Consider the following 20,246-nt stretch of genomic DNA (forward strand, 5'->3'; position numbering starts at 1 on the left):
CAGCCGGTATCAAGTGGAGTGCCCCAAGGGTTGGTCCTGGGGCCGGTTTTGTTCAATATCTTCATTAATGATCTGGAGGATGGCGTGGATTGCACCCTCAGCAAGTTTGCAGATGACACTAAACTGGGAGGAGAGGTAGATATGCTGGAGGGGAGGGATAGGATACAGAGGGACCTAGACAAATTGGAGGATTGGGCCAAAAGAAATCTGATGAGGTTCAACAAGGACAAGGGCAGAGTCCTGCACTTAGGACGGAAGAATCCCATGCACCGCTACAGACTAGGGACCGAATGGCTCGGCAGCAGTTCTGCAAAAAAGGACCTAGGGGTTACAGTGGACGAGAAGCTGGATAGGAGTTAACAGTGTGCCCTTGTTGCCAAGAAGGCCAATGGCATTTTGGGCTGTATAAGTAGGGGCATTGCCAGCAGATCGAGGGACGTGATCGTTCCCTTCTATTTGACACTGGTGAGGCCTCATCTGGAGTACTGTGTCCAGTTTTGGGCCCCACACTACAAGAAGGATGTGGAGAAATTGGGGAGAGTCCAGCGAAGGGCAACAAAAATGATTAGGGGTCTGGAACACATAACTTATGAGGAGAGGCTGAGGGAAATGGGATTGTTTAGTCTGCGGAAGAGAAGAATGAGGGGGGATTTGATAGCTGCTTTCAACTACCTGAAAGGGGGTTCCAAAGAGGATGGATCTAGACTGTTCTCAGTGGTGGCAGATGACAGAACGAGGAGTAATGGTCTCAAGTTGCAGTGGGGGAGGTCTAGGTTGGATATTCGGAAACACTATTTCACTAGGAGGGTGGTGAAACACTGGAATGCGTTACCTAGGGAGGCGGTGGAATCTCCTTCCATAGAGGTTTTTAAGGTCAGGCTTGACAAAGCCCTGGCTGGGATGATTTAGTTGGGGATTGGTCCTGCTTTGAGCAGGGGGTTGGACTAGATGACCTCCTGAGGTCCCTTCCAACCCTGATCTTCTCGGATTCTGTGATTAAGCCCAGGGCCCTCAGGATCGTGCCACGGTGCACATCAGTCATTCTGGGAGAAGCACAGGGCAGCAACTCCTCTCCCCAGGGCCTAGGCAGGCCCCTGCCCGAAGGGATGGCAGCCGCAGCCCCAATGCTGCCAGGGGGAAGGAGAGGCCCAGGCCCCTGCGTGGGGCAAGGGACACCCACCTGCTGGAGAAGGCGGCGCGGAAGTCCCCGGCCCGGCAGGAATCGGACGTGGCCGGGTGCCCCTTGGCCGAGCACATGAGGGCACAGTCTGTGCGCTCATAGCGCAGGTGCAGGAAGGGCTCCGTGCGGATCTGAGACCTGGGTGGGGAGGGAGAGGTTAGCTGCGGGGGGGGGCGTTTTCTAGACAGAGAGCCCACCCGCCTGCTGCGTGTTAGAGAGCCCACCCGCCCCCCTGAAAGCTCCCCCGCCCCCCGAGAGCCCGTCCCCCCGCCAGAGAGCCCACCCGCCCCCCTGAAAGCTCCCTCGCCCCCCGAGAGCCCGTCCCCCCGCCAGAGAGCCCGCCCGCCCCCCTGAAAGCTCCCTCGCCCCCCCGAGAGCCCGTCCCCCCGCCAGAGAGCCCGCCCGCCCCCCTGAAAGCTCCCTCGCCCCCCGAGAGCCCGTCCCCCCGCCAGAGAGCCCGCCCGCCCCCCTGAAAGCTCCCTCGCCCCCCGAGAGCCCGTCCCCCCGCCAGAGAGCCCGCCCGCCCTCCTGAAAGCTCCCTCGCCCCCCGAGAGCCCGTCCCCCCGCCAGAGAGCCCGCCCGCCCCCCTGAAAGCCCGCCTGCCTGCTGAGTGCTAGAGAGCCCATCTGCCCACCCCCCAAGAGCCCGCCCCCCACCCGAGAGCCCGCACCTGCCCGCCCGGAGAAAGCAGTGGGAGGTGCTGATGCAAACCCCGGGGCAGAGGGTGACGGGCCCCTCCTGATCCCTGCAGCACCCAGTGCTTCCTCCTCGGGGCGTCCAGCCGGCAGCACCCCAGCTCCAGACCCCGGTGGGCAGCCCTGGGCCAGTGGGGCGGGTACCTGGGGAAGCCCTGGGCCTGCAGGGCCCGCACACACTCGGTCTCCAGCGCCGCCAGGCGCTCGTCCAGCTGGGCATAGGCCTCGGGCCCGTAGCGCAGGGAGCAGGGCTCCTGGGCCTCGTGCACCACGTCCGCCAGGGCCAGGCCGTAGGCCGACAGGATCCCGCTGTGCCTGCAAGGAGACCCGGCGTGAGGGCTCCAGCTCGGTCCTCAGGGCAACGCGGCGGGGGGCACCCTGAGCCGGGCAGAGCGGCCCCTGGCCAGTCCCAGGGCGCGGGTCCAGCTACGCAGGAACCACAGGCTCCCCCCCGTCCCCCCACTCCCAGCGCCCTGCCCAGCTCCCCCTGTCCCCCACTCCCAGCACCTGGCCCTGCTTCCCCCATCCCCCCACTCCCAGCGCCCAGCCCTGCTCCCCCCAGGTTCCCACGCTCAGTGCCCGGCCCAGCTCCCCCCGTCTCCCCACTCCCAGCGCCCTGCCCAGCTCCCCCTGTCCCCCACTCCCAGCGCCCGGCCCTGCTCCCCCTGTCCCCCACTCCCAGCACCTGGCCCTGCTTCCCCCATCCCCCCACTCCCAGCGCCCAGCCCTGCTCCCCCCAGGTTCCCCCGCTCAGTGCCCAGCCCAGCTCCCCCCATCCTCCCATTCCCAGCGCCCGGCCCTTCTCCCCCCGTCCCCCCACTCCCAGCACCCGTCCCAGCTCCCCCCGTTCCCCCACTCCCAGCGCCCGGCCCTGCTCCCCCCACTCCCAGCGCCCGGCCCAGTTCCCCCCAGGTTCCCCCGCTCAGTGCCCAGCCCAGCTCCCCCCATCCCCCCATTCCCAGCGCCCGGCCCTTCTCCCCCCATCCCCCCACTCCCAGCACCCGTCCCAGCTCCCCCCGTCACCCCACTCCCAGCGCCCAGCCCAGTTCCCCCCAGGTTCCCCCACTCAGTGCCCAGCCCAGCTCCCCCCATCCCCCCACTCCCAGCGCCCAGCCCAGCTCCCGCCGTCACCCCACTCCCAGCGCCCGGCCCAGCTCCCCCCGTCCCCCCATTCCCAGCGCTCGGCCCTTCTCCCCCCGACCCCCCATTCCCAGCGCCCTGCCCAGCTCCCGCCGTCACCCCACTCCCAGCGCCCTGCCCAGCTCCCGCCGTCACCCCACCCCCAGCGCCCGGCCCAGCTCCCCCCAGGTTCCCCCGCTCAGTGCCCAGCCCAGCTCCCACCATCCCCAGCACTCGGCCCTTCTCCCCCCGTCCCCCCACTCCCAGCGCCCGGCCCTGCTCCCCCCGTTCCCCCACTCCCAGCGCCCGGCCCAGCTCCCCCCATCCCCCCACTCCCAGCGCCCAGCCCAGCTCCCCCCAGGCCCCCACTCCCAGCCCTTCTCCCCCCATCCCTCCACTCCCAGCGCCCTGCCCAGCTCCCGCCGTCACCCCACTCCCAGCGCCCGGCCCAGCTCCCCCCAGGCCCCCACTCCCAGCCCTTCTCCCCCCGTCCCCCCATTCCCAGCGCCCGGCCCAGCTCCCCCCATGTTCCCCCGCTCAGTGCCCGGCCCAGCTCCCCCCGTCCCCCCACTCCCAGCACCCGGCCCATCTCCCCCCGTCCCCCCACTCCCAGCACCCGGCCCAGCTCCCCCGTCCCCCACTCCCAGCACCCGGCCCAGCTCCCCCGTCCCCCACTCCCAGCACCCGGCCCAGCTCCCCCTGTCCCCCACTCCCAGCGCCCAGCTTCCCCCACTCCCAGCGCCCAGCCCAGCTCCCCCCATCCCCCCACTCCCAGCGCCCAGCTTCCCCCAGCCCCCCACTCCCAGCGCCCAGCTTCCCCCAGCCCCCCACTCCCAGCACCTGCCCCAGCTCCCCCCATCCCCCCACTCCCAGCGCCCAGCTTCCCCCATCCCCCCACTCCCAGCGCCCAGCTCCCCCCAGCCCCCCACTCCCAGCGCCCAGCTTCCCCCGTCCCCCCACTCCCAGCGCCCAGCTCCCCCCGTCCCCCCACTCCCAGCGCCCAGCTCCCCCCAGCCCCCCACTCCCAGCACCCAGCTCCCCCCAGCCCCCCACTCCCAGCACCTGGCCCAGCTCCCCCCAGCCCCCCACTCCCAGCGCCCAGCTCCCCCCAGCCCCCCACTCCCAGCGCCTGCCCCAGCTCCCCGGTACGTACTTGTGAATGAACACCCTCTTCATGCCCAGCGCACGGGCAATGGCGCAGGCGTGCTGCCCTCCTGCGCCCCCGAAGCAGGCCAGCACGTGGCGCGAGGTATCGTGGCCCCTCGCCTACCAGAACCAGAGGAAGCGTCACCCACAGGGACATCAAACCGAGCCCCCCCGCCCCGGCTCAGGGACCCAACCCCTCCCCCGGCAAACAGAGGCCCCCTGCCCAGGCGAGACCCAGGGAACCAACCCCCCCGGGGAACAGAGCTCCCCGCCCCAGAGCAGACCCAGGGAACCAACCCCTCCCCGCCCCCACCCCCAGGAACTGAGCCCCCCTGGCAAGAGCCAGGAACCATCCCCACCCCCGGCCAGGGAACTGAGAGCGAGCCCCAGGAAACCTTCCCCACCCCCAGGAACAAGTCCTGGGGAACCTTCTCTCTCCCGCAGGCAGGATGCGGCTGCACTTGGCCAGAGTCACCAGCCTGGCCTGAGCCTTCCCCTGGGCTCAGCACTGCACGTAACACCGGGGAGCGCCGGGGCCCCGGCAGAGCCAGGAGCTGTCCATGCACAGCCCCTGGCTCTGCTCCCAGTGCTGGCAGGGGAGCAGGGGTGGGGGACTCCTGGGCATTTTCCCAGGGTGGGGGGAGATGCCCTGCCAGCTCCGCGGAGACGAGGGGGCAGATGTCACCATCCTGGGGCTGATGGGCTGCAGCACTGCCCTGCCCCTACCTGGGTCAGGGAGCGGATGGGCCGGCACATGGCCTCATTGGCCACCTGGATGAAGCCCATGGCCACCTCCTCCACAGTGAGAGAGGGGTGGGGGCCCGGCGCCTGGCTGGCCGGGAAGGCATTCACGTGGGCAGTGAGCTCCTGGAAGCCCTGCAGGGCGGCGTCCCGCGAGAGCGGCTGGTCCTCACCCGGCCCAAAGATGTGGGGGAAGTAATGGGGCAGCAGGCGGCCCAGACAAAGGTTGGCATCAGTCACTGTCAGGGGCCCCCCTGCAAAGACAAGGGGGTCAGTCGCTGCCACTCGCCAGCCCACCCAGACACGCCCCGGCACAGCAGAGCCCCGGCCTCACCCTTCCTGTAGGAGGCGGGGCCAGGATGGGCCCCCGCGGACTCGGGACCAACCACAAACAGCCCGGACCTGGTGGGGAGAGAAGGAGGAGGCGTTACTGCAGCACGGCCCCGGGCAGGCACGGGAGGCCCATGCAGCGGCATCGCCCTGCAGTTTGGGGCAGGGAGTGAAGGAGAACCCTGTGCCCAGCTGAGGGCACATGGGCAAGAGGAAGGAAAAGGGTGACCTAGATCAGACCCAGGCAGGGACAGTGCGGGTCACGCGCCAGCCCCGGGAAGTACCAGGAGATCTCCAATGAACACAAAAAGAAAAGGAGGACTTGTGGCACCTTAGAGACTAACCAATTTATTTGAGCATGAGCTTTCGTGAGCTACAGCTCACTTCATCGGATGCATACTGTGGAAACTGCAGCAGACTTTATATATACACAGAGAATATGAAACAATACCTCCTCCCACCCCACTGTCCTGCTGGTAATAGCTTATCTAAAGTGATCAACAGGTGGGCCATTTCCAGCACAAATCCAGGTTTTCTCACCCTCCACCCCCCCACACAAATTCACTCTCCTGCTGGTGCTAGCCCATCCAAAGTGACAACTCTTTACATAATCAAGTCGGGCTATTTCCTGCATAAATCCAGGTTTTCTCACATCCCCCCACCCCCATACACACACAAACTCACTCTCCTGCTGGTAATAGCTCATCTAAACTGACCACTCTCCAAGTTTAAATCCAAGTTAAACCAGAACATCTGGGGGGGGGGGGGGGTAGGAAAAAACAAGAGGAAACAGGCTACCTTGCATAATGACTTAGCCACTCCCAGTCTCTATTTAAGCCTAAATTAATAGTATCCAATTTGCAAATGAATTCCAATTCAGCAGTTTCTCGCTGGAGTCTGGATTTGAAGTTTTTTTATTTTAAGATAGCGACCTTCATGTCTGTGATTGTGTGACCAGAGAGATTGAAGTGTTCTCCGACTGGTTTATGAATGTTATAATTCTTGACATCTGATTTGTGTCCATTTGGAATTCATTTGCAAATTCATTTGCGCCAGGCTGGGGCCTCGGGGACAGACCCGGGGGAGAGCGCCCCCTACTGAGGCCCGCCCAGCAGCACACGCCCCTAGCGCCAGGCTGGGGCATCGGGGTCAGACCCAGGGGAGAGCGCCCCCTACTGAGGCCCACCCAGCAGCACACGCCCCTAGCGCCAGGCTGGGGCATCGGGGTCAGACCCGGGGGAGAGCGCCCCCTAGTGAGCCCCCCCCCGCCCGGCAGCACACACCCCTAGCGCCAGGCTGGGGCATTGGGGTCAGACCCGGGGGAGAGCGCCCCCTACTGAGCCCCTCCCGCCCGGCAGCACACGCCCCTAGCACCAGGCTGGGGCATCGGGGTCAGACCCAGGGGAGAGCGCCCCCTACTGAGCCCCCCCGCCTGGCAGCACACGGCCCTAGCGCCAGGCTGGGGCATCAGAGACAAACCCAGGGGAGAGCGCCCCCTACTGAGCCCCCCCGCCTGGCAGCACACGCCCCTAGCGCCAGGCTGGGGCATCAGAGACAAACCCAGGGGAGAGCGCCCCCTACTGAGCCCCCCCCGCCCGGCAGCACCCGCCCCTACACCAGGCCGGGGCATCAGGGTCAGACCCAGGGGACAGCGCCCCCTATTGAGCCCCTCCCGCCAAGCAGCACACGCCCCTAGCGCCAGGCTGGGGCATTGGGGTCAGACCCAGGGGAGAGCGCCCCCTACTGAGGCCCGCCCAGCAGCACACGCCCCTAGCACCAGGCTGGGGCATCGGGGTCAGACCCAGGGGAGAGCGCCCCCTACTGAGCCCCCCCCGCCCAGCAGCACACGCCCCTAGCGCCAGGCTGGGGCATCAGGGTCAGACCCAGGGGAGAGCACCCCCTACTGAGCCCCTCCCGCCCGGCAGCACACGCCCCTAGCGCCAGGCTGGGGCATCGGGGTCAGACCCAGGGGAGAGCGCCCCCTACTGAGCCCCCCCCCGCCTGGCAGCACATGCCCCTAGCGCCAGGCTGGGGCATCGGGGTCAGACCCGGGGGAGAGCGCCCCCTACTGAGTCCCCCCCGCCCGGCAGCACACGCCCCTAGTGCCACGCTGGGATATTGGGACAGACCCAGGGGAGAGCGCCCCCTACTGGGCCCCCCCCGGGCAGCACACACCCCTAGCGCCAGGCTGGGGCATTGGGGTCAGACCCAGGGGAGAGCGCCCCCTACTGAGCCCCCCCCGCCTGGCAGCACACGCCCCTAGCGCCAGGCTGGGGCATTGGGGTCAGACCCGGGGGAGAGCGCCCCCTACTGAGCCCCCCCCCGGCAGCACACGCCCCTAGCGCCAGGCTGGGGCATCGGGGTCAGACCCGGGGGAGAGCGCCCCCTACTGAGCCCCCCCGGGCAGCACACGCCCCTAGCGCCAGGCTGGGGCATCGGAGACAAACCCGGGGGAGAGCGCCCCCTACTGAGCCACCCCCCGCCCGGCAGCACACGCCCCTAGCGCCAGGCTGGGGCATCGGGGTCAGACCCGGGGGAGAGCGCCCCCTACTGAGCCCCTCCCGCCCGGCAGCACCCGCCCCTAGCGCCAGGCTGGGGCATTGGGGTCTGCGCTGACGCAGGGGAGAGCGCCCCCTTTTGGGGGGAAATGGGGTGCAGCACTGCTCCCAGCAGTAGCCGAGCGTGTGTAGGTCTCAGAGCTGCCCTGACACTGCTTAGCTGTGGGGAGGGGAGAAGGAGCCGGGACGGGGCTGGAACCAGGCCGGCTCTGCTGCGAGCCACGAGTGGCCGATGTCCAGGGGCCGGATGCTGAAGCTCAGACAAGCACAGCCCCTCGGGCCAGGAACGTCAGAGCGCAAGGCCCAAACAGTCCCTTGAGCAGCAGGCAAAGCACCCCCAGAGCCAGCCCACAGTGCCCTTGCCATTCGGCTCCCAGCCCCAACCCCGCACTCGGGGGCCCTCTCCCGGCCCACAAGCAGGACTGGGGCTGCTAGGCCTGGAGTGGGTGCCACTGAGGGCTGTGGGAGGCTCACCCCCTTTGTAAGGGGAGTCAGGGGGCCACAGCAGCAGGACTGGCTGTTCGAGCCCCCCCAAGCCAGCGGGGGTCCCTGAACCCCACCGCTGGGGGAAGGCTCCCCAGGAGCGGCAGGCCAGGGAAGGGGCTGTGCGGGGGCACGGCCGCAGGCAGGCACCCACCGGAAGAAGAGCATGGAGCCGCCGCCGGCCGCCACGGTATTGATGTCCAGCTGGGGGGCCTGGATGCTGATCCCAGCCGTGGTTGCCTCGAAGACATGCTCGTACTCGCCGGCGTAGCGGCTGACATCCGTCGAGGTGCCTGCAGGAGTCACAGCTCAGCCGCTTGCCCCAGGCCCCAGCCAGGGCCTGGCTCCGAGCTGGCTCCATGCAGCCGGCTCCATCCCCAGGGCCTGCAGCCTGCCCGGGGCAGGGCAACATCCCAGCTTCCCCGCCCGCCCTCCCAGCGCCGGGCCTCACCTGCCCTGGGGGAGTCCATCTGGGGGAGCCAGCGTCCCCCTGCCATGTGCAAAGGAGCTCAGACCCTCCCCAGTCACAGGGAGAGACCCCCCTGCATGCCGCACCCACCTCCCATGTCAAAGCCGATCACAGGCTGCCTGTCCTCCTGGCTGTAGGTGGTGATCGCGTAGCCCACAACGCCGCCAGCGGGGCCAGACAGGATGGCCCGGGAGCCACTGAACTGCCCCATGGGGGTCAGGCCCCCGTCGGAGCGCATGAAGAGCACCTGGGTGTCCTGCAGAGGGAGCCAGAGAGAGCAGGTGAGCCTGGAGCCAGGTGGGATGAGGGGCCCTGCATGGACCGAGGGCAGGAGGCAGAACGGGAACCAGGGTCCCCAGCCAGGTTCACAAGGCCAGCAGAACTGGGACGGGCCCTGGGACAGAGGCTGGAGCCAGGTGAGGGGCTCTGGGACGTGCCCCAGGCAGGGAGAGGGCCCTGGCATGGGGACACGGACCAGGCACAGAAGAGGGGAGCAGATGAGTCCATGTGGAGGAGCGGGGGTGGCCGTGTGGGGAGGCGAGAAGAGCCATGTCTGCCTGGGTCGGTGGGGCAGCGCCAGGGGGCTGTTCAGGGCAACGCCCGCCCAGCCGCTGGGGCAATCAGGGCATGGCAGGCCCCTGGAGGCGATGTGCCGCCATGCTCACCTGGAGTTGCTGGGTGAAGCTGGCGCAGAAGCCATCGAGGTAGCGGCGAATGCAGGGGGTCAGGTAGGCATCGGCACAGGCGGTGTACCCGCGTGGCACCACCCGCACCATGGGCATCACCGAGGATGACAGAGACACGTGCTGGAAGCCCAGCTCCTGGGCCAGTGCCCCCACTTGCTGCTCATGGGCTGGCCAGCTGCCAGGGAGAAAGAGAAGAGTCAGGGGACTGGGAAGAGCCGTGGGGCCGGGGCTGCCCCAGCCATACGGCAATCAGCGGGGCGCCAGTTTCCCCAGAGCAAGGCACCCCCACCCAAAGCCAGACAGGAGAGTCCCCAGCCCCCTGGGGCAGGGCCATGCTAGCAGCTGAGCAGGGGCGCTAGTGGGCACCAAGCCGGGTGCAGTGCCCAGCGTGGGGGTGCACAAGGCTGACCTGTTCCCCAGGTTTTGGAGGTGCAGGCTCCAGCCCCGACTGGCTCTGAGCACCGCGAGTGGGGTGGGGCCCAGCGCCCCCCCGGAGGAACTCACGCATAGGAGTGCAGGAGCACCACGGCCAGGCTCCGGATCCCCTGCGCCAACAGCCGCTGCAGGTCTCTCCGCAGCGCGGCCAGGTCCACGGGGCGCTGCACCACCAGCGAATCCCCCACCACACCTGGGGAGGGGATGGAGCCACGGTAGAGGGGCCCACGCCTGCAAACCGCATCCCCAATCCTGCTTCCCCCCCACCCCCCCACAGAGGCCATGGGGCAGAGGGACAGAGAGCAGGGCAATGTGGGGAGGGGACTGGCTGAGGACAGGGAGCGGGGGGGAGGGGAGGGGTAATTGGGGAGACACCAAAGGGACACGAGCTGAACCCCCTCCATGGCGCTGCTCTGGGTACGCAGCGAGCCAGGTCCAGCCGGCCCTGACCTCCCCCCTCCACCTGGCTCCAAACACCAACCTGGGAGCACCTGGCCGGGGTCGGCCCCGGGGAGCTGGCAGCTGGCGTGGTGCAGGATCAGCCGCTCGTCCACCTCGACCACCTCCTCATACAGCACCTCAGGCATTGCCACCTCCTGGGGACCCGACAGAGGGGCCCAGTCACTGCCAGGCTGGGGGGCTGGAGTGTGGAGACCAGCCCTAGGGCAGGGCCAGTCGCACGCGCTCCCACATGGTCTGGGGCAGACCCAGGGATTGGCTCTTGTCCCGCCCACCCCCAGGTGGCCGCCAGGGCGAAGTGGCTGGGGGGCTGGGGGCTGATCCTCCCCCGCCTTGCTGCAGTTCACTCCATCACTTCTGATCCCCTGCTGCCACCCCCCACCCCTCTAACCCTCGGGGGCTGGGGGGGGTGCATTGGGGTCCCCGCTCCCGGTGTGAGGCTGCTGTCTGTGCAGCCCCGCCCGCCACGTCCTGCCGCACCCCACTGACCCAGGTCTCTCTGCGCTGCCCCAGCTCCCCACAACTCCCGCCCACTAGGGTGGGCTCCCTGCCCACCACCCGCCCGCCCCAGGAGAGGGGCCAAGCCCCAGGCCCTGCTCCCGCCAGGACTCTCTGACTCAGCCCAGCCCCTGGCCTGTGAGGCCCCCGGTTCAGCCTCAGTAGCCTCATTTCCTCCCCTCTTCCAGGTGGTCCTGGAGGCGCCTCCCGCCCCCCAGACCCGGCTCCTTGCTGCAGTCAATCAGGGCCCCACCAGGAACGGCTGTGCAGGGCTCCGGGACTCTGATCGCTCTCTCCCAACACAGCGTCCCAGGGCACTGTCACACCTGGGTGAGCAAACTACAGCCCAGCCCACAAGACCCTCTGTGACAAAGCGGGACTGTTCTTAATGTTTCCTCTGAATAGTGTGGGGGTTCCTCAGTTTCCCCTAGGCAGTTCTTAAGTCTCTAGGGGGTGGGATAAGGGTGTATGATCATTGCAGAGCCCTAGAGGGCAGGTGTACACAGGGGTCTGGACACAGAGAATGGCCGACACCCTGTTTCCTGGCAACTGATGGCCTGGCCCTTCCCCCCTGCAAGGTGAGAGCTAAAGGGTTGAAGAACAAAGGAATCCGGTGACCTCCTGGCCCGGGAAAGGGACAAAGCCCAGGGGAGGAGGGGCTGGAGGGGGTTTCAGTTTGGGGCTGGCCGGGACATGGAGTGAAGTGCAGGCGTGGTTGTCTGGCTCACTGCCCCCCAAAATGGACCCAGCTGAGGAGTCCTGTTCTCTGCACCTGCAAGCTCTGTTTTAGACCATGTTCCTGTCGTCTAATAAACCTTCTGTTTTACTGGCTGGCTGAGAGTCACGTCTGACTGCAGAGTTGGGGGGCAGGACCCTCTGGCTTCCCCAGGACCCCGCCTGGGTGGACTCGCTGTGGGAAGCGCACGGAGGGGCAGAGGATGCTGAATGCTCCGAGGTCAGACCTAGGAAGGTGGAAGCTGTGTGAGCTGTGTGTCCTGCAGACAGGCTGCTCACAGAGAGACTTCCCCAGAGTCCTGCCGGCTTCATAGGGAGCAGTTCCAGAGCATCACCTGTGGACGCCGGGACACCCTCCTGCCCGGCCCCTGAGCTCCTGGCCTGGGAAGCTATCCCTGGCCCCTCCCCTGCTGTTCCCCCTTCCTCAGCCTCAGCTCACTAGGCCACCGGCGCGATGCTCTGGGAGGGGGGCGGTGTCACGGAGTGTGGGGGAGTCCAGGCCCTGCACCCCTCTTCCTGGGATCCACTGAGACTCTCAGCCAGCCAGTAAAACAGAAGGTTTATTGGACAACAGGAACACAGTCCACAACAGAGCTTGTGGGTACAACCAGGACCCCTCAATCACGTCCTTCTGGGGGAGCAGGGAGCTTAGACCCCAGCCCTGGGGTTCCCTGTGTTCCTCCCCCCAGCCTCCAAACTGCCAACTAAACCCACCCCGCAGGTTCCCTGCTGCAGCCTCTGTTCACATTCCTGGGCAGAGGTGTCACCTCCCCCTCCCCCTCCTGGCTCAGGTGACAGGCTCTCAGGTCTCCCATCCCCAGGGCACATTCCCAGGTCAACACTCCCCCCTCCCTGCTGAGTCACATCGTCACAGGCGGCGAGTTCCTGGGGCAGTGCAGCTGCAGAGCCCAGCCTGACCCGGTGTGTGCTGCGCGGCCTGGCTGCCTGACCTGGTCTCTGTGCTGCACGGTCAGTGGCTAGCTCCAGACGGGCGGCGTGGCTGCCTGTCCTGGTGCTCTGGGCGGCGCGGTGAGGGGGCAGAGAGCGGGGGGTTGAATAGAGGGCAGGGGAGGTCAGGGTGGTGGGCAGGGGTGTGATAGGGGTCGGAACGGTCAGAGGGCAGGGAACAGGGGGGGTTGAATGGGGGCAGGGGTCCCAGGGGTAGGCAGTCAGGAAGGAGAGGGGGGGTTGAACGGGCGGTGGGGGCAGTCAGGGGACAGGGAGGGGTGGATGGGGCAGGGGTCCCGGAGGGGTGGGCGTGAGGGGACAGGGAATGCGGGGGTTGGATGGGGCAGGAGTCCTGGGGGGGGCCATCAGGGGGCGAGAAGCAAGGGGGGTCGGATAGGTGGCAGGAGCCGGGCCACGCCTGGCTGTTTGGGGATGCACAGCCTCCCCTATCCGGCCCTCCATACAATTTCTGAAACCCGATGCGGCCCTCAGGCCAAAAAGTTTGCCCACCCCTGGTTTAACCCCTCTTGCCCCAGAGAGGCTAAAGGCACATCTACACAGCAAAACACCCGCGGCACCATCTCAGGACCCGGGGCAGCTGCCTTGGGCCGCACTATGCCCGCTCGGGCTGCAGCCAGGCCCTGAGACCCAGCAGAGGCGGGACAGGGGGGTCTCGATTCCTAGCCTTCAGCCCAAGGCCAAACGTCTACACTGTGTGGGGAGCCCGGGGGCCCGAGTCAGCTGACCAGCACCAAGGCTTGCTGCCGCGGCTGTGTTTGCTGTGTGGACGTACCCAAAGGGAGGCACATCAGGAGGAAGTCAGTGGCTTAGTCTAGACCCTCCCATCTAGAACAGACACCAGAGCCGACAGCCAGGACACACCCGCCCTGCCCCCGCCCCCCCACCCCCACCCCTGGGTGCTCAGTGACGGAGGCGCCTGGACTGGGGCTCTCTGGGATGCATCGGATGCAGTGAGCTGTAGCTCACGAAAGCTGATGCTCAAATAAATTGGTTAGTCTCTAAGGTGCCACAAATCCTCCTCTTCTTTTTCCAGGGATTAAAGGCTCAATCCAGGCCATGTACAAAGTGCAGGGGAGCCTCAGGGGAAAGCCACTGCCAGCAAGAGTTGGGAGGGTCTGTGGGGAGGGATGGAGCAGCCGCAGCTGCCACGTGGCCCCACAGCCAGCCAAGTGCAGAGAAAGGGGGGCGGGTACTGCAGCCAGAGATTAGCTGAGGAATCCAGTCCAGGCTTCTTCCAAACAATGGGCCCCTTGCACTGGGTTCCCAAGGACATCCTCTGGGTCAGTGGACAAGGCCCTCCCGAAGGGCGACTCCCCCAGGGCCTCACGTGCTGGATTCACGAGAGTGCCCCGCGTGCGCTCAAACTGTGCCAGCCAATCACCAGGTGCAGCACATACCCCGCCCTGCCCGGCTGCCCCTGGCATGTGGGAAAGGGGCCCTGAGGGCAGTGGGGGGCTGGTTTACTCAGAGACAGAGCATGCAGGAGAATCCTGCCCAGATTCCAGATGCTCCTGGACCCAGGAGCTCCTTGACCTGGCCACACTTGGCACCCAAGGCCATACAAAGTCATGTCAGCAGTAGCAGCCTGGCCCAGGAGAGGCACACAGACAGGAGGCAGGGCTGGGGACTCACCAGATCAAAGATTCTGGGCCGAGCCTGGTTGCCGATGTGCAGGAGATCCCGGAAGCCCTTGGTGATCAGCAGGGCAATCCGCTCCCCATTGCGCTCCAGCAGGGCGTTGGTGGCCACCGTGGTCCCCATGCGGATCCACTCTATCTGCGATGTGTCCAGGGGGTGGTCGCAGGGAAAGGGAATGCCGCATTCCTGGGGGAAGCTCCTGTCACTGTGGGGCACTCTCCTCCCACAGCCAGTAACACCCCTCCATGGAGCTCAGATCATCTCATGCCCATGAGCCCAGCAGAAGGGAGTCACTGTCCCCAGAGTGCTGATGGGGAAATTGAGGCTCAGAGGGGAAGGAACTGGTTCAAGGTGATCCAGCGAGCCAGTGGAAGAGCTGGAAACACCCCAGGAGCCTGGCTTCCCAGCCCAGGGCTCTAACCTTGGGGGCCCTTCATGAGCCATGACCCAGCACAACCAAGGTCTCCCCTCCCTCAGGCAAAGCCAGGCCAGGCAGCACCCCCTTAGGGAGAACAGGGGGTGCTGGGCCCCCACCATGACAGATCTGTCAGGAGAGCGCCTCCCTCAGGGTGTCACACACCGCGCCCCCTTCCTGCATCAAACCCAGCTGGGCCAGGGAGAAACGGCCACCCCCTCCCAGATGGGCCAGGCTCACTCTGCGGGGCCAGAGCCACAGGCAGGATGCGGGCTGCCTGGATGCTGCTGCGATCCTGGCAGCGGGACGTGCAAGAGACAGACAGGGCGAGAGGCTGCCCAGTCTGCTCCGGGCTATTGGGGCCAATTTGGCTGCAGCCGGGGGCAGGATGCTGGTCAGACGGCGCCCGCTCCGATCTGCTGAGGTGCATTCCTGGCCTGGGCGGTGCGCTGGGCTGACCGGGGCCTCGGGGGGGAAAGGAGCCAAACGGACCGCGGGGAGTGAACGGGCCCACTGGGGTGCTCCAGCGCAGCGTCTGCGCCCCACCATGCCCCCCGGCGCCCGGGCCAGCGCATGCAGCTGCCAGCCAGGGGGCTGGGCATCTCTGCCTCCGGAGCCCCTGGGGTCAGTGCCCGCTCCTAGCCAAGACCATCCTAGGGCTGTGAACGGCTCCCCCCGGCACTGCCAGCCGCCCCGTGCCCGGCCCCTCACCTCCTGCAGGATGCGGCGGATGCCTTCCGTGGGCGCATCGCGGTAGTTGGCCGGGTCCTCGGACAGCAGCTTCATCACGCGGACGCGCCCCCCGGGGCAGCGGGCAAAGATGTCGGTGAAGGTGCCACCGCGGTCGATGGCGAACTGGAACTTGCTGGGGCTTGGCACGGCCATGGCTGGGTCCCTTCGGGGCACGGCCCGGGGGCAGCCGCAGGGGAAGTGCCGGGGTAGCCCCGGAGCCAGAGGGCCGGGCAGAGGAGAAGGAGCCGCGGGGGCACCGCACGAGCCCTGGGGTGAGCGGCCGGGTCCGGCTCCCGGGCCCCGGCTTAGCCCGGCCCAGCGCCGCTCCCCGCCCCCTGCTCCGCCCCTGCGCCGCCTGGCACCGGAGAGCCGCGGGGCCGAGGGCTGGGCTCCCGGGGGGCTGGGCTGTGGCCTGGCCGGGGAGCCCAGGAGGCGGGGCTGGATGGGAAGGGGGCGAGGCTGGATGGGGGGAACCAGCGGGGGCGGCTGCGCTGCTCCCTCCGGCGGACCCGGGAGCGCCCGGGGCTCTCCCTGGGGCTTGTCTGCGCTTCGACCGCTGCGGCTGCCGAGCCCCGCTGCCGGCTCCAGCCCACGCGAGCTTCTCCGCGCGGCCTGGAGAGACTGCCCACGCCGCGAGGGGGCGCTGCGTCCCGGCCAGAATTCGCCCCTCGCTGCCCGCAGGGGCTGGGCTCCGCTGCGCGACCGATTCGCGAGTGCAGCGCCGAGCGCAGGGGGCTCGCCTGGCCCCGGCCCGGGTCCCCTGCCTGCGGCCAGCCGGCGGCCGGAGCGGGTTACCGGGAGCCAGGGCAGCTGCGGGAGCGGCCCGGTCGGTGCAATGCGCTGCAGGAAACTGTCTGAGCCAGTGCAGCCTGTGTGGAGGGGGAGGGATGGCTGAGGATGTGCGATGAAGTGGGATTTTTTTGGTAATAATTTTGAGGCTTGTGTGTGCCTCAGTTTCCCCTGTGTGCTGCATTGTTACCTGGGGGTGGGAAACGGCTGTTTGCTCTCCAGGCAGGCGAACAGTCATAGATGAGGGTGGCACCCAGCTGTCTGGGTCTTGTTCCCTATATCACTGGACCCTCTGAAAAGCCAGTGGCAAATCCAACTGCCAGGACATTGATACCAGCCACCAATGCCCCAGAGCAACATGGACTTCCCAGCCTCTCCTTTGGGAAGCTGAACAATAATCTCCCAGCTCAAGATCTAATGACTGGGGAGGTGGGGGGCAAGTCATAGAATCATAGAATATCAGGGTTGGAAGGGACCTCAGGAGGTCATCTAGTCCAACCCCCTGCTCGAAACAGGACCGATCCTCAATTAAATCATCCCAGCCAGGGCTTTGTCAAGCCTGACCTCAAAAACTTCTAAGGAAGGAGATTCTACAACCTCCCTAAGTAACCTCCCTAGTCTTTCACCACCCTCATATGAAAACGTTTTTCCTAATATCCAACCTAAATCTCCCCCACTGGAACTTGAGACCATTACTCCTCGTTCTGTCATCTGCTACCACTGAGAACAGTCTAGAGCCATCCTCTTTGGAACCTCCTTTCAGGTAGTTGAAAGCAGCTATCAAATCCCCCCTCATTCTTCTCTTCCGTAGACTAAACAATCCCCGTTCCCTCAGCCTCTCCTCATAACTCATGTGTTCCAGACCCCTAATCATTTTTGTTGCCCTCTGGTGGACTCTCTCCAATTTATCCACATCCTTCTTGAAGTTTGGGGCCCAAAACTGGACACAGTACTCCAGATGAGGCCTCACCAATGCCAAATAGAGGGGAACGATCACGTCCTTCAATCTGCTGGCTATGCCCCTACTTATACAGCCCAAAATGCCATTGGCCTTCTTGGCAACAAGGGCACACTGCTGACTCATATCCAGCTTCTTGTCCACTGTCACCCCTAGGTCCTTTTCTGCAGAACGGTCCCTAGTCTGTAGCTGTGCATGGGGTTCTTCCGTCCTAAGTGCAAGACTCTGCACTTGTCCTTGTTGAACCTCATCAGATTTCTTTTGGCCCAATCCTCCAATTTGTCTAGGGCTCTCTGTATCCTATCCCTACCCTCCAACGTATTTACCTCTCCTCCCAGTTTAGTGTCATCTGCAAACTTGCTGAGGGTGCAATCCACACCATCCTCCAGATCATTTATGAAGATATTGAACAAAACCGGCCCCAGGACCGACCCTTGGGGCACTCCACTTTATACCGGCTGCCAACTAGACATGGAGCCATTGATCACTACCCGTTGAGCCCGACAATCTAGCCAGTTTTCTATCCACCTTATAGTCCATTCATCCAGCCCATACTTCTTTAACTTGCTGGCAAGAATACTGTGGGAGACCGTGTCAAAAGCTTTGCTAAAGTCAAGGAACAACACGTCCACCGCTTTCCCCTCATCCGCAGAGCCAGTTATCTCGTCATAGAAGGCAATTAGATTAGTCAGGCATGATTTGCCCTTGGTGAATCCATGCTGACTGTTCCTGATCACTTTCCTCTCGTGTAAGTGCTTCAGAATTGATTCCTAGAGGACCTACTCCATGATTTTTCCAGGGACTGAGGTGAGGCTGACTGGCCTGTAGTTCCCCGGATCCTCCTCCTTTCCTTTTTTAAAGATGGGCACTACATTAGCCTTTTACCAGTCATCTAGGACCTCCTCCGATCGACATGAGTTTTCAAAGATAATGGCCAATGGCTGCAGGAAACAGTCTGGGCTCTCATCAGGAGTCTGCCAGCGGAGGTCAGACAGGGGGGCAGTCAGAACTTGAACCAAGGGTTCACTGCAGCTTGGCTGGTCTCTGGGCCAAGCAGAATGGACTATGCTCTAACCTTCAATCCTCTTGTGACAGAGTGGGAATTTTTCATAATATTTTGGATGAGTATTGTGTGTGCCTCAGTTTCCCCTATGTGCTGCATGATTAACTGGGTGGGGGGGAAAGGTTGTTTACTCTTTGCAGAGATCCAGGTGTGACTGACACCAGGCTGTCTTAGGCCTGGCCCCATGGAGAGCCAGGAAAAGACAATGGCCACTCCAATTGCCCGGACATTTGGTACCTGGCAACTGACGACCATGGATGACCAATCCTCCGCAGGATGCCAGCCAGGTGTGATGAGCTGGAGAACAAAGGGTTGAGGAGGAGGCCAGGTGACCAGGTTTCCTGGGGAACAAGGACAAAGGACAGAGCAGGGGCCAGGTGGGGTTAAGTGCTGGGCTTCTGGACTGGGACTAGAGAAGGGTCAGAGAGCTCTGGGCTCTGGACTGACCCAGCTGAACGTTGCTGTAACCCTGGAGAGAGAGGTCAGGGACATGCTGACTTTAGGAGTGATAGTTTTACTTTGTGTAATGACCCATCCACTCCCAGTCTCTATTCAAGCCTAAATTAATTGTATAGTTTGCAAATTAATTCCAATTCAGCAGTCTCTCGTTGGAGTCTGTTTTTGAAGTTTTTTTGTTGAAGAATTGCCACTTTTAGGTCTGTAATCAAGCGACCAAAGAGATTGAAGTGTTCTCCGACTGGTTTATGAATGTTATAATTCTTGACATCTTTATTGTTTATTTATCCCATGTTTATTCCCCCCCCCCCCCCCCCCCGTCCGGCTCCTCGGACGTTCCTGTTAACTGCTGGAAACGGCCCACCTTATCACTACAAAAGGTTTTCTCCTCCCCTGCCCCCCCCCCCCCCCCCGCTCTCCTGCTGGGAATAGCTCATCTTAAGTGATCGCTCTCCTTACAGTTTTCAGAGTAACAGCCGTGTTAGTCTGTATTCGCAAAAAGAAAAGGAGTACTTGTGGCACCTTAGAGACTAACCAATTTATCTGAGCGTGAGCTTTCGTGAGCTACAGCTCACTTCATCCTTACAGTGTGTATGTATGGTAACACCCAGGTTTTCATGTTCTGTGTGTATATAAATCTCCCCACTGTATTTTCCACTGAATGCATCCGATGAAGTGAGCTGTAGCTCACGAAAGCTCATGCTCAAATAAATTGGTTAGTCTCTAAGGTGCCACTAGTCCTCCTTTTCTTTTTAGACAAGTTGTGTGAGCCCGTTACCTCACTACCATGGATCTCACCAAAGGCAACTGAAAGGTGCCTTTAGACCCAGAGGCCAGGGTGAAATCTGCTCTCATCACCACATAGGGGTCTTTGAGTTCCTGGTCCTGCCTTTTGGCCTCAAGGGGGCACCTGCCACCCTCCGGCGCCTTGTGGGTCAGTTACTGAGGGGGAGGGAGGTCTTTGCCCTGGTGTACATTTATGATATCTGTGTCTTTAGCTAGGCCTGGGAGGACCATGTGGCCCAGGGGAGGAGGGTGCTGGGCTGCCTCGAGGAGGCAGGACTGACGGTAAAAGCTGGGAAGTGTAAGGCAGGGATGGCAGAGGTGTCGTACCCAGGCCACAAGGTGTAGAGCGGCCGCATATGGCCACAGCCTGCCAAGGTGGAGACGATCAGAGCCCACGTTACCTATCTGCCCTGTGTTCTTGGGGAACCTGGGCGCAGCACCCAGACTGTCTGACACAGGAAAGACCATCTCCCCACCCCCCTGTCTCTGCATGAACCAAAGCCGATCAGAAGAAAGACTTACAAAAGGCAATGAAAAGGCCAAGGGAGACACAGCTCAACCCCTGGGACAAGGGTGACAAGAACAAAGGCAACTCCCCTGGCCCAAGGGCCCGGCCCGGGAGCCGGCGGCAAGGCGCAGACAGCCGCGGCCCAGGCCCCGGGCGCTCCGGGCTCGCGGTCCGAGCGCGCAGCGGCGCCCCCAGCGCAACGGGGCGAACCCGCCCGAGGGGGCGCGGCGGGCCCGGGGCTCAGGCCCCCTGCGGCGCTCGCCCCAGAGACCGGCCCCAGGCCCGCCCCGCTGCCGCCTCTCCTGGGGCCCGGGGCTCAGGCCCCCTGCCCCAGAGACCGGCCCCAGGCCCGCCCCGCCGCCTCTCCCGGGGCCCGGGACTCAGGCCCCCTGCCCCAG

At 64.5% G+C, this 20,246-nt stretch overlaps 1 protein-coding gene across 1 annotated transcript in view; it reads right to left on the reverse strand.

Annotated features, from left to right (window-relative positions):
- The window catches only part of OPLAH (5-oxoprolinase, ATP-hydrolysing), a 54,035-nt gene extending 38,357 nt beyond the window's left edge, over positions 1-15,678 (reverse strand). Inside the window, exons 1-12 of the mRNA XM_048837049.2 lie at positions 15,268-15,678; positions 14,136-14,327; positions 10,324-10,438; positions 9,912-10,035; positions 9,387-9,582; positions 8,812-8,977; positions 8,407-8,545; positions 5,216-5,283; positions 4,867-5,135; positions 4,148-4,260; positions 2,020-2,190; positions 1,181-1,318 (exon numbers count right to left, since the gene is read on the reverse strand). Of these exons, the coding sequence (XP_048693006.2) occupies positions 1,181-1,318; positions 2,020-2,190; positions 4,148-4,260; positions 4,867-5,135; positions 5,216-5,283; positions 8,407-8,545; positions 8,812-8,977; positions 9,387-9,582; positions 9,912-10,035; positions 10,324-10,438; positions 14,136-14,327; positions 15,268-15,441 (1,865 nt within the window). The 5' untranslated portion in view covers positions 15,442-15,678. The remainder of the gene's footprint in view (positions 1-1,180; positions 1,319-2,019; positions 2,191-4,147; positions 4,261-4,866; positions 5,136-5,215; positions 5,284-8,406; positions 8,546-8,811; positions 8,978-9,386; positions 9,583-9,911; positions 10,036-10,323; positions 10,439-14,135; positions 14,328-15,267) is intronic.
- Positions 15,679-20,246: the final 4,568 nt, after the last annotated feature.

This window comes from Caretta caretta, chromosome 2 (genome assembly GCF_965140235.1).
Source record: "Caretta caretta isolate rCarCar2 chromosome 2, rCarCar1.hap1, whole genome shotgun sequence".
Taxonomy (NCBI): Eukaryota; Metazoa; Chordata; order Testudines; family Cheloniidae; genus Caretta; species Caretta caretta.